The sequence below is a fragment of the Geotrypetes seraphini genome, chromosome 17 (genome assembly GCF_902459505.1).
Source record: "Geotrypetes seraphini chromosome 17, aGeoSer1.1, whole genome shotgun sequence".
Classification (NCBI taxonomy): domain Eukaryota; kingdom Metazoa; phylum Chordata; class Amphibia; order Gymnophiona; family Dermophiidae; genus Geotrypetes; species Geotrypetes seraphini.
The window spans coordinates 44869363-44886430 of record NC_047100.1 but is presented as its reverse complement, the minus strand read 5'-3'; the positions used below and the strand labels follow the sequence as shown (position 1 = coordinate 44886430).

At 46.2% G+C, this 17068-nt stretch overlaps 1 protein-coding gene across 3 annotated transcripts in view; it reads right to left on the bottom strand.

Annotated features, from left to right (window-relative positions):
* DOCK3 (dedicator of cytokinesis 3) overlaps positions 1-17068 on the bottom strand; it is a 694894-nt gene that overhangs the window by 39313 nt on the left and 638513 nt on the right. For all 3 annotated transcript variants that reach the window (XM_033926008.1, XM_033926006.1, XM_033926007.1), the window contains exon 48: positions 5693-5840. In XM_033926008.1, the coding sequence (XP_033781899.1) occupies positions 5693-5840 (148 nt within the window). The remainder of the gene's footprint in view (positions 1-5692; positions 5841-17068) is intronic.

Below are 17068 nucleotides of genomic sequence, written 5' to 3'. Positions count from 1 at the left end.
CACCAAGGTCCCTCTCAACTGCCCCAAACCTCTCACAAACAGCCCCATCTCCAAGAATTAGCCCTCCCAACTGTTCCATGCAATTTTACCACTATCCTGTATACTGGCCCAACCCCCAAAACTGCCCCATCCCCAAAATCTATCTCTACAACATCCATAGTACCCCAAAAAGCATCCCTACCCTCAAAAAACATAACCCCACAACTGCCCCATGACCAATATCCCCTTCCTAACTGCCCCACCCCGAAAAACAATCCACTGCAACTTGTCCACCCATAACAGGCCTCCTATCATGCTCTACCATAAACTGCTCTGTCCCTCCAAATTACTCTCCATCAACTGCACCACTATCCCACCAACTGTGCCATGACCAAAAACTATCTCCTGCAACTGCTCCACCACTCTGCAAACTGCCTCACACAAAAAACTACCCACCACCACTGCCCCACATCTAAAAAATACTCCCCTGTTATCTTCCTCCCACTAAATTGCCCCATCATACAGAATAGGAGATGAGGTTTCTCTGGTTATAAAATATCAGGATCTGGAGGTGATTATATTTGAGGACAAATCCAGAATATTTGGGTGTACAAGAGAGCAATGGTTATTAGGCAAAAGGAGGTGACGGTGCCTCTGTGAAAGTCTCCAGTGAGACCTCTTTTGGAATTCTGTCTGCACTTTCAAGGAAACAGCAAGGCAACTGATCTATTATATCCAACATGCAACAGACTACAATAAGCAGATCTTATGAAGAAAAAACTTGTGTTTACGCAAATGCTCCCAGGAATAGTGCCTGATGTAGCTGTGTTTCACCTATAAGGCTACGTGAGGGGCATACAAGCACAGTTGGTTTCAAAAACAGCTTCCACCAATGCTGAAGAAATAGTCCTGGGTTGGTTGATTGCCAGTTGTTACAGATCCAGGACTGGTGGAACCTGATTTAGACACCAGCTGGTTGTATGCCCCTGATGAAGCCTTTTAGGCGAAATGTGGCAATATTGGGCACTATGCCTGGGAGCATTTCATTAAACGCAAGTTTTTTCTTCATATGATCTGTTTGTTGTCAAGGGTTCCTTCAAGGTGGTCTGCAATGGTCTGTCATAAAGCATTTGTATTATTTATAAATACAAATAGGACTGTCACATAGGGCTTGTAGCCTGATTTTGAACATGTAATCATGGAGCTTTCTTTGAGAGAGATGAAGGGGATCTGTGGGATTAATATTGTTTATGTTATAGACCACCGGGAATGAAATAATGTGGAGGACTTGGTTTATTAGTGAGTAGAACTGCTCTGGTTCATATGGCAGATTTTGTAACAGTTTACAGATTATGTTTGTCCAGATATAAAATTAAATAAAAATAATTATATAAAATACAAATAGGCACCTATGTACTTTTATAAAATAGGTTTCTTCTCCATCTCCAAACCTAGGCAGCTGTTACAAAATTGCTCTGACTCAATGTTTCAGGAGCTTGGCTATCCCCACAGATAAGTGCTAGATTTTTTGCATTTTTGTTTATATGTTATTGAATAATGAAGGATATTGAACACTGAAAATTTTTGAATATTGAAAGTACAAGGGTCATTTAATAAATAATGCACAGGTTGGCAACATTGGGGAGTGGATGATGCAATTGCAGTAAACCTTGTTTCACTTTCACTTCAGTGCTTGAAGCAGCAGAACGTGTGCTTAGGAGCTCTGTAGTGTACATAGTGTGGCTATGACAAGTGTGGGAAATGGAGGCTGCAGGTGTCTCAGGTACTGTCTGTTGATGATCAAAGGTTGTACATTAAGATTGAAACTCTATGTGGCAAAAACCCAACAGAAATCCACAGTGCGTTACATGAAGTTTGTGGTAAGTTAACAGTGGACCTCAGTACAGTTTCTCGGTGGGCAACTCGTTTTCGGAGTGGTCATGTGAGCATAGATGATGAAGTAAGGCTGAAATCAACAACTGATGAACGATGTGTGAAACTCGTGGCTGATGTTCTTGAACAAGATCATTGTGCGACATGCGAGGAACTTTCTGAAACCACAGCGATTCCACTGACATCTGTATACTGCAGAAAAATGCACAAAACCCAACCTCAGTTGCTGTTGGCTGGGCCACTCATTCTTCATGACAATGATCGCTCACACATAGGGAATGATGTCATTGAAAAACTACGCGAATACAGCTGGAAGGTGTTACCTCATGATCCCTACAGTCCAGACATGAGTCCACCAGACTGCGACCTTTTTCCAAAGTTGAAACAACCTATTCGTGGACATCATTTTGCATCTCTGGAAGAGCTTTTTTTCCGCTGTTACCTGAGCCATTCGGCAACTGAACAAAAATGGTATTTTGGATGCAATAATGAAGTTTCTTGGACGTTGGGACTCAGTCATTGCAAAGCAGGGAGACTATATTGAAGGATTGTAAAGATATTCTTGAAAAAAATATAAACATGTAAATATTGTATACTTGTTAATTGAAGTGAAAATGAATAAAGAATTAAAAAAAAAATAAAAAAAATTGTATGCATTAATTATGAAATGAACCTCGTATATTATATTGAAAAAATGGAAGTTTTTTTGTGGGTGTTTTGGAGTTTTTGACCAAGGATGTATTTCCTATTGCAGCTTTGAAGCTGATATATAGACTCCCAGGGAACAGAGATCCCAGGAGACACTGAGGTCTACCTTTGTCTTACTATTCCTTCTATATCAGTATTTGGTATTGTGGAGATTTCTCAATAGTTTTTGATATTTAACTATTGAATATTTTTTGGTGAATTTTGATGATTTTCTGCTATTCAGCTTGTCATATCTATATATTTCTCATTTAGGACAATTGTTTATCCATATAAAAATGAATTTAAAATATTGTCTTCCCTACCCCTAAAGATAAAAAGTACATGGAAAGGCTAAGAGCACATGTGTATAGATTTTTGAACATAAGAATTGCTGCTGCTGCGTCAGATCAGAAGTCCATCATGCCCAGCAGTCACACGGCGGCCCTTAGGTCAAAGACCAGTGCCCTAACTGAGACTAGCCTTACCTGCATACATTCTGGTTCAGCAGGAACTTGTCTAACTTTGTCTTGAATCCCTGGAGGGTGTTTTCCCCTATAACAGCCTCCGGAAGAGCGTTCCAGTTTTCTACAACTCTCTGGGTGAAGAAGAACTTCCTTACGTTTGTACAAAGAAACTAATGATAGTATGACTGATTTTCAAAGTGTTTAGCAAAGAAAATAGTTGAAGAGATTTTTGAAAAAGTTGAAAAGGACCAGGACCCTCGAAGAAGTACAGCAAGTTCGTCAAGCAAGATCTTTCTTTGTTGAAGCCGTGCTGGCTGGTCCTCATCAGATTGTGTCCATCAAAGTGATCAATGATGCGGTACTTTATCAGCGCCTCTACCATCTTTTCTGGTACCGAGGTCAGACTCACCAGTCTGTAGTTTCCCGGATCTCCCCTCGAACCTTTCTTGAAGATCAGCGTAACATTCACCACTTTCCAGTCTTCCGGAATCCTTCCTGATTTGATCGACAGATTGGCTATTAGTTGAAGCAGTTCAGCTATAGCCCCTTTCAGTTCCTTGATTACTCTTGGATGGATGCCATCCGGTCCCAATAATCTCCAGAATCCATTTCAAATGTTCCTGCCTGGCTTTCAAGATCATTCACGGAATCCTGCCTCCTCTTATCCCACTGTGTTTCAACTCCTCCAGTCCCGACTCCTCCAGAACTGCCCAAAGGCTTAAACTAGCCTTCCCCTCTCCACGCAGCATCCACTATTCAGGCAAACTGGGAAAATCCCTTCTCTTCAAAATCACAGGTCTTTGGAACGACCTCACCACCCCGCTGCAGAACCTGAGCTCCCTTCAGTTATTCCGCAAACAACTGAAAACCTGGCTTTTCAGCAAATTGTAGCTCTATCCTTCCCCCCTTCTACACATAAGTTCATGTAATCCTTTTTCTTCTTCTCTACCCACTATTTTAAGTTCTTGTAAACCATGTCGAGCTCCATTCTCATGGAGATGATGCGGTATATAAACTTAAGGTTTAGATTAGATTAGATTATAGTTTTTAAGCCTATCAATCTGCCTCCATACACCTCTTCTAGACTGACCTGAGTTAGTATTCAAAACAATTTAACCTGATTAAACTACGGTCGTCAGGCCAGGAAAAGGTATTTAGTGGCAATTAACCAGACAGTGTCACAGAATATCTGCTCTGACTAAATTAAACTAAACCTTAGGCTTATATACTGCATCTTCTCTATAACAGTAGAGCTCGACTATGGCTTCACAAGAAATTAGAAAGGAGAACAGGTACAATATGGATTTGGAATAGTATAGAGAGGAGCAGAATTTACAATTTTGAAAATAGCCAAATTTTTAGATGTTTTCAAAATGGTTGGAAAGAGCCCAGATCGCACAGTTGAATAAGAAAATCATTCCACAGCTCAGTAATTTTGAAAAGTAGAGACTTCCCTAATTTGCCAATGTAGGTAATGCCTTTCAGTATAGGAAAGGACAATTTAAATTTCTGAGTAGATATGGTAATGTCAGATCTTACAGAATTCCAAGACAGGGGAATTAAAGGAGGAAGGATGCCATGCAAGATCTTAAATGTTAAGCAGGCACATTAAAAATAAACCCTGGAAATTATTAGAAGCCAATGAAGTCTTTGCAGGAGCAGAAAGACGTGATCAAATTTACTTTTTGCAAAGATCAGCCTAGCAGCAGTATTCTGGATCAGTTGAAGTCTTTGAAAGCTTTTCTTGGTCAAGCTTAAATAGACCGAATTACAATAATCCAGTCTCAAAAGGATGATTGATTGAACAAGGACAGCAAAGTGTTCATGATGGAAACTGGATCTCACTTTCCGCAACATATGGAGACTAAAAAAACATTTTTTTTAACAGAGAATTAAGATGGTTGGTGAATGAAAGTGTTGAATCTATAATGACACCCAGAAGTTTACTTGAGAATTCAGTCTGCAGTGAGGATCCTGAAGGCAACAGAATGGATGAAGGTAGCTGCTCTAATTTTGGGCCAAGCCAAAGTAACTTTGTTTTGAACTCGTTCAGTTTCATTTGTACAGTAAGGGCCCAAGACTGAAGTTTCATTATACATTCTATTATATTCCCAATGAAGTTAGTGAGGTTCGAGCCAATCTCAAGAAGAACAAAGATGTTGTCTGCATATGTAAATAGTGTTTCGCAGGGGCATAAACGGAAAAATTTCAAAGTAGTCATGTAGATGTTGAAAAGAATAGGTGATAAAGGTGATCCCTGTGGGACTCCGCATAAAGGCTTCCAAGAAGATGACATGGTACTTTCTGGTTAGAGCATAGGTAGTCTGGGGCAGACCTGGAAGTTATCTGGCCACCTCTGACATTCAGTGCTGGTGCTTGGACAGCATAAAATACAGTCCTAACTATGCTTGGTTAGTTATGTGGTATTGTACATATATCCAGGCCAAATTCTGCCCATGGTGTTCCTGCTGAGGGCCTGTTTTCTTGCAGCCCTCTGTTCCTTCCAGATCTCTCACTGAAGTAAAAAACAAAGCTCAGTCCTACTTAACTTCTAAAGATTTCTTGTCTAGAAAAGGGCGGTTGCAAATAATAATAGTGTGTATAATATACAAAGAATGTAAAGATCCACTATACAAGGTCTAACCCAACATTGCTTTCTGATTTCTTACCTCGTGTGCTGGAAGGAGCTGAGTTAATCATTTGGGATGGTGCCGAGTGAGTGGAGCTTAGGCTGGAGGTGGATGGGCTGGCCTGAGACGAGGATAAAATAGACATGTTGCTGATTGAGCCTTGGTATCTTGCATTAGGGTAAGCCATCTGCAGAAGTCACAAATATGAATGAAATGCAGAACTTATTCAGTTCCAATCATAACTTTATTTACAAGTACAGTCAAACTTCGGTTTGTGATTAACGCCGTTTGCAACAGGAAGGATCTTCGTTCACCGGCATGTCCTGTGGGCTGCGTGGGGTACATTAGCGGGCGGGGGGGTGCATTAGCGCCGGTGGCCTTAGGGGGTGGGTGGGAACCAATCAAATGAGTTTCCCTTATTTCCTATGGGGAAACTCGCTTTGATATACGAGCATGCTTCCGGAATGAATTATGCTCATAAACCAAGGTTCCCACTGTACTTATATAATTGTTATGTTATGATAATGTTCGAGTACTTGAATAAATTCATGTAAACCGTTCTGAGCTCCCTTGAGAGAACGGTACAGAAAATTGAATAAATAAATAAATATGTTACATTAGAACTTACAGTTTATTCCACCTATGCAATTCAAGGACAGATTACGTAAAACAAAGACATAAGAACATAAGCATGGCCTCTGCCGAATCAGACCATGGGTCCATCATGCCCAGCAGTTCGCTCCCGTGGCAGCCCGCCCCAGGTCCATGACCTGTAAGTGATCTTATACCTAAAACATTCTATTCCCTAATCATTTAATATCCTGTTTGGTAACCCTAACTATACCCTTCAATCCCCTTTTCCTTCATCTGAGAATTATAACGAAAATCAAGTTTATCAAGTTTATTTAAAATTTCTTATACCGCCTAATCCAACTTCAAAATGGTGTACAATAATAAAAGAATATACAAAGTACAAATACAATAAAACAAGATTATAAAATTAACAGTACGAGACATCACTAGGGGTTGTTAATACAACTTAAATAACTTAAACCTTGGTTGAACAAAACCAAAAGGAAAAAAGGTAAGAACTACAATATTCTGAGAAAAAGAGAACAAAAAAGGGACAGACAATAGGTAGGGGAAGATTAAAATGGAAGCGAGATAATTTGTCCTTACAAGGACAGCTACGGTCCAAAAGCATCATGGAACAGAAATTTTTTTAGTTTAGTTTTGAATTGATTTAGAGATGGTTCTTCCCTTAAGTAATTTGATATGGAATTCCAGAAGGAGGGTGCAGTAACAGCAAAAATATTAGATTTCATTGTGCTTTAAGGATGGAATAGTGAGGAGATTTTGAGTCATGGAGCAAAGAGCTTTAGATGGACTATAAGGGATAAGAAAATATAAAATACAAAATTCCACAATATCAATTAATCAATCAGTAGATAAACCAACTTTATTAAATCTAACATATAAGTAGGTGTGTCACTCATGGTGTCCACTTCCCTGAGAACTAATGTTATCACCACTGTGCTTAAAATCAACATTCCAAACATAGAACTACTGTGGTGCATTCTCCTGTGTTCGATCCAAGGGGCTCTCACACTAAGAAAAACCTCTGCAGGAGTTCAAACTGGGTGAGCAGGCCATTCAAAAACCTAACACTGATGAGTACACAGCATACACAGGGCATCCAACATGAGACTGTGACTAAGAAGAATACAGCAGAAAGAGATCCAAGCAAAGATAAGAGCTGGTAATGCTCTCAATCCCTAAGGCAAGTGTCCAGGCAAAAAAGTTCATGGTGCGGATGACCCAGCACTCAGAGTATTCAAAAAGTCTTGAGCATTGATGTATTTTCTCAAAAAGCTGGTCTTTTTCCGCATGGTGCACCTCAGCTTTGCAGGAAAAAAGCAGAGAAAATCAAATCTTCTTAGCAGTCAGCACAGAACAAATCGGTATAAATTTCCTTCTAGCTACTGCCACTCTTGCAGAATAGTCTTGAAAGCAGAGAAAGCAATGTTACTTACCGTAACAGTTGTTATCCAGGGACAGCAGGCAGCTATTCTCACTAGTGGGTGATGTCATCCGACAGAGCCCCGACACGGACATCTTGAAAGCATGTCTTGCTTGAAGAAACTTAGAAGTTTCGAGATGCCCGCACCGCGCATGCGCCAGTGCCTTCCCGCCCGATGTACCGGGCGCGTCTCCTCAGTTCAGGTAGCTAGCCTGAGAAGCCAACCTAGGGGAGGTGGGTGGGACGTGAGAATAGCTGCCTGCTGTCCCTGGATAACAACTGTTACGGTAAGTAACATTGCTTTATCCCAGGACAAGCAGGCAGGTATTCTCACTAGTGGGTGACCTCCAAGCTAACCCCAATGGGATGGTGGGAGAGTTGGCAATTTCAAGAGAACAAATTTTGTAACACTGTTTGGCCAAACTGTCCATCCCGTCTGGAAAAAGTATCCAGACAATAATGAGAGGTGAATGTATGAACCGAGGACCAAGTGGCAGCCTTACAAATCTCCTCAATCGGTGTCGATCTGAGGAAGGCTACAGAGGCTGCCATTGCTCTGACCTTATGGGCTGTGACCTTACAGGGACGGGATAATCCAGCCTGGGCATAGCAGGAAGAGATACAAGCCGCCATCCAGTTAGAGATGGTGCGCTTCGATACAGGTCGTCCCAACTTGTTTGGATCAAAGGAGACGAAAAGTTGAGGAGCAGTTCTGTGAGGCTTTGTGCGATCCAAGTAGAAAGCTAAAGCACGTTTACAGTCCAGAGTGTGCAAAGCAGCTTCCCCAGGATGAGAATGAGGCTTTGGAAAGAACACTGGAAGCACGATGGATTGGTTGATGTGAAATTCAGAGACCACTTTAGGCAGGAATTTCGGATGAGTACGAAGAACCACCTTGTCATGATGGAATACAGTGAACGGTGGATCCGCCACTAGGGCCTGAAGCTCACTGACCCGGCGAGCAGACGTGAGGGCCACCAGAAAAACCACCTTCCAGGTGAGATACTTAAGTAGAGCCTTGTTGAGAGGTTCAAACGGAGGCTTCATGAGATGAGACAGGACAACATTGAGATCCCAAACCACAGGAGGAGGTTTGATAGGAGGGTTGACATGAAAAAGACCTTTCATAAATCTGGAAACCACAGGATGAGCAGACAAAGGTTTCCCTTGTAGAGGCTGATGGAAAGCCGCAATAGCACTCAGGTGGACTCGTATGGAGGTAGACTTGAGACCAGACTGAGATAGGTGTAGAAGGTAGTCCAATACAGAAGAAAGGGAAGCTCGCTGAGGTTCCGTGGCATTGGAAATACACCAGGAGGAGAATCTAGTCCATTTTTGGGAGTAGCATTGACGAGTAGCAGGCTTCCTGGAAGCCTCCAAGACCTCCCTCACTGCTTGAGAAAACTGTTGAGGAGTTATGTTGAAAGGAACCAAGCTGTCAGGTGGAGGGACTGCAGATTGGGATGAAGTAGTGAACCTTGATGTTGAGTGAGTAGTGAAGGAAACACTGGAAGAAGTATTGGCTCCCTGCTGCTGAGTTGAAGTAGAAGGGAGAACCAAGGTTGTCTGGGCCACCGAGGAGCAATTAGAATCATGGTGGCATGGTCTGATCTCAACTTGACCAGAGTCTTCTGAATGAGAGGAAAAGGAGGAAACGCATATAGGAAGCGATTCCCCCAACCCAGTAGAAAAGCGTCTGCCTCGAGGCGGAGAGGAGTGTAGATCCTGGAGCAAAACTGAGGCAGCTTGAAGTTGTGGGGGGCTGCAAAGAGGTCTATCTGAGGCGTCCCCCACTGTGCAAAGACCTGATGAAGGGGCTTGGAATGGAGCGTCCATTCGTGAGGCTGGAGAAGACGACTCAATTTGTCTGCCAAGACATTGTCTTTCCCCTGAATGTAGACAGCCCTGAGGAAGGTGTTGTGGCGGACCGCCCAATCCCAGACTCGAAGAGCTTCCTGGCAAAGAGGGGCCGAGCCCGTGCCACCTTGTTTGTTGACATAATACATGGCGACCTGATTGTCGGTGCGAATTAGGACCACCATGTCGTGAAGCGGATGTTGAAAAGCTTGAAGAGCATTGAAGATGGCTCTGAGCTCCAGAAGATTGATTTGATGGAGTCGTTCCGCACTGGTCCAGAACCTCTGAGTGCGAAGACCATCCAGATGAGCTCCCCATGCATAGTTCGATGAATCGGTGGTGAGAACTTTCTGGTGGGGAGGAGAGTGAAACAGTAAACCTCTGGATAGATTCGAAGAGGTCATCCACCAGAGAAGAGACTGCCGTAGAGCAGGAGTGACTACAATGTGGCGGGACAACGGGTCGGACACCTGAGTCCACTGAGATGCCAGGGTCCATTGAGGAATTCTGAGATGTAGTCTGGCAAAAGGTGTCACATGAACTGTGGATGCCATGTGACCCAAGAGGACCATCATGTGTCTCGCTGAGATGGACGGGCGAGAAGACACCGACTGGCAGAGTAGAAGAAGAGCATCCATGCGCTGAGGAGGAAGGAAAGCTCGAAGTTGGATGGTATCCAGGACCGCCCCTATAAAGGGGAGAGTCTGGGTGGGCTGAAGATGTGACTTGGGAAAGTTGATCTCGAAGCCCAAGTTCTGCAGAAAACAAATCGTAGTCAAGGTCGCCGAAATGACCTCTGGAGCCGACGGGGCCTTGATGAGCCAGTCGTCGAGGTATGGAAACACCTGGAGACCCATGTTCCGGAGTGCAGCGGCCACCACCACCAGACATTTTGTGAAGACTCTGGGCGAAGAGGAAAGGCCGAATGGAAGCACCCGATACTGCAGATGTAGATGTCCCACCCGAAATCTGAGGAACTTGCGGGAGGCCGGATGAATCGGGATGTGAGTGTAGGCCTCCTTGAGGTCCAGAGAGCATAACCAATCGTTCTGCTCGAGGAGAGAATAGAGAGAGGCAAGGGTCAGCATACGGAACCGCTCCTTGACCAGAAACTTGTTGAGGACTCGAAGGTCCAAAATGGGCCGCAGATCGCCCGTCTTCTTCGGAACCAGGAAATACCGGGAGTAAAACCCTTGGTTTTGCTGATCTAACGGGAGCGGATCGACGGCCCGAAGCCGAAGCAAAGCCGGAGCCTCCTGGAGAAGAAGAGCGGTCTGCGTTAAGTTGGAAGGATACTCTCTTGGAGGGTGGTCCGGGGGGACCCGTTGGAAATGAAGAGAGTATCCCTCTCTTACGATGGTAAGGACCCAAAGGTCTGTGGTGATTGACTCCCATCGATGACAAAAATGATGGAGACGACCCCCTATGGGAAAAACAGGGGAAGACAGAACGTTGGTTATGCTCCCTGGAAGAGAGTCAAAAAGGCTGAGTAGCCTTGGGTGCAGCCGGCATCTGAGGCTTCTGCTGAGTCTTCTGCGGAGGCTGTCTCTTCGCAGGCTGTCTCGCAGGAGGAGTCTGCCTCGGTTGATAACGCCGCTGGTAAATTTGAGGCGGTCTAGAGGGACGAGACTGCTGAGGCTTCGGTTTAGGACGCAGAATAGACTGAAAAGACTTTTCATGGTCCGACAGCTTTTTAGTAACAGCTTCTATAGACTCATCAAATAGATCCGCTCCTGCACAAGGTACATTTGCAAGTCTGTCTTGGAGGTTCGGATCCATATCGATGGTTCGAAGCCACGCCAGGCGACGCATGGCAACTGAACATGCCGCAGCTCGAGCCGAAAGCTCGAAGGCATCGTAGGAGGATTGCATCAGTTGAAGACGTAACTGGGACAGGGTCGCCACCACCTCTTCAAACTGGAAACGAGCCTGGGCATCGATGAAGGGAATGAACTTGCGGAGCACCGGCAAGAAAAAATCCAAGTATGAAGAGAAGAAAAAGTTGTAATTGAGCACTCGAGTCGCCATCATCGAGTTCTGATAGATAAACTTATCCATCGTTCTCCCCTCCCTGCCCGGAGGCACGGAAGCATAGACTTGGGAGGGATGAGAACGTTTGAGAGAGGACTCGACTAGAAGGGACTGATGAGAAAGTTGAGCTCCCTCAAACCCCTTGTGGTGAACGATGCGGTATCGAGCATCCAGTTTACTGGGAACTGCAGGCAAGGAATACGGTGTCTCAAAACAGCGCATGAAAGTCTGGTCCAGCAGCTTATGTAGAGGAAGCCGAAGTGTCTCCGCCGGAGGGTAAGGTAAATGCATGGTGTCCAAATACTCTTTAGAATATTTGGACCCAGTGTCCAAAGTCACATCCAAGTCATCCGCCATCTGTCGGAGAAAGGATGAGAAAGACAGTTGGTCTGCCAAGGCCGGCCGACGAGACGGACTAGAAGAAGTGGAAGCCTCCGGGTCCAGGGAGAGCTGAGATCGGCATGGAGAATAGGAGGTAGATGGTTCCTCATACTCTGGCCCCTCCGGCTGGGACACATCCGACGAGGAGTACCCCAAACGCTGCATCTTTTTCTGCGGAGACACCTCCGAATGACGTGAGGAGTGCCGAGAAGAGTGCCGAGATCGATGCCCCTCCCGGTGACGGGACGGAGAGCGAGATCTTCTATGCATCGATTGATCCTTCGAAGCCTCAAAGGAATGGATAGGGCTCGATGCAGTGGATCGTAGAGGTGGCAGAGATGCGGATTCACGCAGCGCCACCCATGTCTGGTATGGAGTGCGGAAGAACTCCTCCTGCGATGCAGTATGCCCAGGACTACGATTATCAGGAGCCGCCCTAGCACCCTGTTGGCGTGGAGGTGTGATGGGCTCCAAAGGTGGCATCTCAGGAAGGGAAGCCCTCCTGGAGGATTCCGCCGCCCTCCGCCGATCCCCCTCGTCGAGCAGAGAGATCGAACGACGAGGAGGAGGGGGAGGGGGCGGATCGCCCCCTGAAACCGGGGTCGGAATCTCACCTTGAATGTTGGCGATAAGCCGGGGTCCCATAGTGTGCATAAGCTCGACAAACTGAGCTTCTAGCAGGGATCGAAGCGAAGCCGATATGGAGGGATCCGCACCGAAAGGGGGTCCTCCTGCACGGTCTTCGCGTTCCTTCGTGGCCAAGTGCTTCTGCTTGCTAGCTTTAGGCACTTTGATGACCACGGGAGGGACAGTGGAAGGCGGTACCTGAACCGAGGAGACGGAGGCAGGCGCCGATGCTGAACTCGAAGCTGAAGCCGGGGTAAACGATGCGGGCTTCACGATGCTCGATGCAGGAGTCGCAGATGTAGGTTTCAAATGGACCGGCGAAACATCAACAGCCGCAGCAGCAGAGATGTCCTTGGCAGTCTCCATCTTGAACATCGACTCCCAGAGCAAGCAGCGCCGCTTAAACGAGCGCGCAGTGAGCGTGGAACAAGGCCGGCACGATTTCGGAACGTGTTCCGGACCAAGACACTGAAGGCAGCGTCGGTGCGGGTCCGTCAGCGAAATCGCACGCTGGCACTTGCTGCACTTTTTAAAACCGGTGATTGGTCGGGACATAGGCCGGAAAATAGACGCTACAAGGTCGAAGGCGCTAGGCCGCAGCCACGAGGCCGGCCCGGCCGAACCGCCGGAAGAAATAATTTTAAGTTTTTTTTTTTTTTTTTAAATAAAGTAAAATTGAAATAAAGTCAAAGAAATAAACAAAAACGCGGGTTAAAGAAGGCAAAAAACTGAAATTCAGTCAGCGCAGAATGAAGACAAACTTCTCAGCTCCGCGGAAAGAAAAGAACTGAGGAGACGCGCCCGGTACATCGGGCGGGAAGGCACTGGCGCATGCGCGGTGCGGGCATCTCGAAACTTCTAAGTTTCTTCAAGCAAGACATGCTTTCAAGATGTCCGTGTCGGGGCTCTGTCGGATGACATCACCCACTAGTGAGAATACCTGCCTGCTTGTCCTGGGATAACCTTATGATCCTCATAAATTAACTCGATGTCCGATCAAACAGCCCGCAAAATAGTCTGCTTATGAGCAAAATGGAGGAGACGTAAGATAACAGCACGTGGTTTAGCACCAGATTAGCTTGGTGGGCCTAACCAATGGGTTTGTTCAATCCAGAGAGGTTCCAACTGAGCCAAAGTGCACAAGCTTGGTAAGCCATTTCTCCAATAAGTGCGGGAGCTCACCCTCATGGGAAGTCTCAGGTATTCCAATAACTCTCAAATTGATTTGTATGGAATGATTCTCCAGATAGTCGACTTTGTTCTTCAAGTTCATGAACCTCTTAGGCAATGCAGCAGTAGGGCCTGCAGACGCCTAGGTCTTGTCTTTCAAAGTACTCACTCTGCTGAATATTGTCTATCTCTAGCCCGATACTATCCAAGTGCTCATGAGCAGCTTTTGCCCAATCATAAAGAGCTTGTAATTTTTTGTCCAACTCTGCCTCTACTGCTGCAGTCACTTCTGCCATTATTTCTGAAATCCAAGTGGCACATACAAAGGAGGGCAGCAAGCCTAACTGTTCCACCATCTTGCAATCTGGCCCCTTTGGCTTCTCACGATCCTTCCTTTGCGATTTCGCTGCCATGGAAAAACGGATCTGAAACCAAGTTCGGGAGCTGTTACTCCAGAAGGTTGCACTTCAGCAGATGTGAAAATGTGATAAATTAGGTAGGAAGCTCGCTATTTTTTAAAAATAAATGTTGGGGGTAAGCGCGGAGCTCTACTAATCAGCGTCCTCTCCAACTCGACATCCATTTACCGTATTTCCTCGCATATAGGCCGTCCCTTTGCATAGACCGCAGAAAAGGGTGGCCTAAGTTTAAAAAACGGAAGATAAGCCGCCCCATGGTATTAGCCGCAGGGTATCTTCTGGTACCTCCCCTGCCTTTTAAAATCTTCCCCCCCCACCCCGGTACCTTTTTCAGAGCCCCTTGGACGGCGAATCTCCAGCAGTGCAGGGCAGCCGCGATCTCTTCGGCATCTGGCCTACCCCTGCACCGCCCGCTGAATGGCCGTCAGCTCTTGCGGGCAGGCCGGATGCTGAAGAGATCACGGCTGCCCTGCACCGCTGGAGATTCACCGTCCAGGGGGCTCCAAAAAAGGTACCAGGTGGGGGCGGTGAGATTAACCAGATACAACCACCGCACCCGTACAGCTGCGTGCTGTCACCAACCATGGCAACTACACCCCCAGTGCATCCCGCTGAGGATTCCACCGAAGAGAAGTGACAACTGAAGAGGACGGATGTGAGCACTTGCCCATGGATCACAACTATGGTCGCCATCATGAAACGCAATACCTGTAGACATAGTTGCGATTTTGTCTTTGAAGAATGTCGCTAAGAGGGTGGCTGTGGGTGTGGGGGCGTTGTTGCTTGTCTGGTAGAGTTTGGTGTCTGTGAGTTCTTTTAGTAGTTGGAATAGTTTTTTTGTGCCTTGGGATTCTTCTCCTATTTGCTTTGTGTAGTATAAACTGGAAGTGCCTCCAGAGAACATGAAATCTCAGGAACCTCCGATGATCCAGAAAAAAAAAAAATTGAGATGTGGAGGTATGCTTTCAAGAGGTTTGATATGTTTGATTTACATTATTTGTGGAAAGGGTGGGTGTGGGAGGGATTTAAAATATGTATTGAAATAATAATAAGATATAATTTTCAAGTGATGTATAGGAATTAAATGTTGTAATATTGTTCACTTGGTGTAAGATGAAAAAAATGAATAAAGAATTGGGAAAAAAAAAAAGAAGTCTAAGAAAGCCAAAAACTCCCCGGGTGCCACTGCTGCCACCAACTGAATGCACAGTTTCCAGCCAGAAACGTGGAACTCCCATGAAGGCGAACACTGTCTTCAGGTCCAGAAATGGTCTGCAATCTTCAGAGTCCTTCACTGGCAAGATGAAGTAAATCAAGAATTTCCCGGAGCCCAAGTCTCTCTTTGGGATAGGCTCTATAGCTGCCAGATCCAGCAACCTACTCACCATGGCTCACACCTTGCTGGCCCTGTCTGGAATTCCCACAGGAGAGGACAGAAAGAATTTAGGCGGAGGCTGGAAAAACTGTAGTCAAAGGCCTTCCCTAAGCACGTCGTGAATGCACTGGTCCAAGAGTACCATTCACCATTCTGGAAGGAAGGCCGAAAGCCGACCCCCTAAAACCGGGGGAGGGGCCCGCCAGAGACCTGGCATCATAATTCTCTCTAGGGAGGGGCAGAAGGCTGGGAGTAAGAAAACTGTTGGCGCACTGCACCTCCAAAGCGAGGACTGGAGGGAGCTTTGAAATGCTGTCCTGCCGCCAAGGGGTCCGGCGAACTGAGAAGCGTGCCGGAAGGGATGAAAATCCGGCTGTCCCACACCCCTGGTCAGATGAGGTCTAGAGCTAGGGAGCACTTCAGACTACAGACCTGAACACTGGCCATAAGGTCATCCAAACCCTGGCCAAACAGGAGCAAACCCTTAAAAGGTAACCTTCTCAACGGAGCTTTTAGCTGAAGTAGCACCCGACCACTGGTGAATCCAAGTCATTCGCCGAGCGGAGCCTGAAGAAGCTTCCAGCTTAGTTCAAGAAACTACAGAGTGTATCAGGCAAAAAATTCATACATGCCCAGGCCACAAGGAAGTGGCCACCGCAGCTTGCCCTCCTGCCATAGCAGAAACAGAAAGACGCTGGAGATCAAAATGCAATTGTCAGTCCTGAACATCCTGCAGGACAATCCCTCCATCTGAGGAAAAAGAGGTACGCTTGGCGACCTGAGCCACTGCTGAATCCACCGTCAGCGGGACCAGTCTCTAATTGAAGTCCGATGCCATGGGATACAACTATGCCAAGTCCAAGGATAAGGGAACTCTCCATGGACTCCCAGACCTTTAACAGCACTTCCTCCAAAACTACATTGCAGCAAGGAGGCGGACAGTGGAGGCTCAGAACTCAGAACTGCACATTCTGTCGGAACCGCATGGTCTGAAACCAGGTTCTGTGTTCACAGTGGGCCAAAAATAAAGACGGGCAGGTGGCTAGTCTTGAAGAGCCGGCACACCGCCTGGCGATCCACAAGGTCTCGGAACCCATTGGTCTGGGTATCATCCAGATCTGCTAAGTTAGCCACCTCTGCTGATTCCGCCAAAGAAACATGCAACAGCAATGGCACAGACACCAAAGCAGAAGCAAGGATGGGGATGAGCCGCCTGCTTTCTGGTATCCCAGTAAAAGAACAAATCGTCATGCTGGCATCCAAAGGTGGAACAGACTATTGTACTGGAGTCTGAGTGGGGGAAACAGGCAAAGCCTCTTTTACTCCTGTTTTGTTTTTTACAGTCAGATACCTCAGAGCCCCAAAATCTGGGGAAAAACAGTCACTGGTGGCCGGAACCGCTCTATGCGTCTCAGATCTCACAGGATTAGCAGACTGAGGAGACTTTTTCCCGGAACTGCGCCTGCATTTCGCAAAAATGCCATCTGTGCCCAGTTTAGGTGTCCCAGACGCAATTGCAACTCCGGTGGAATTAA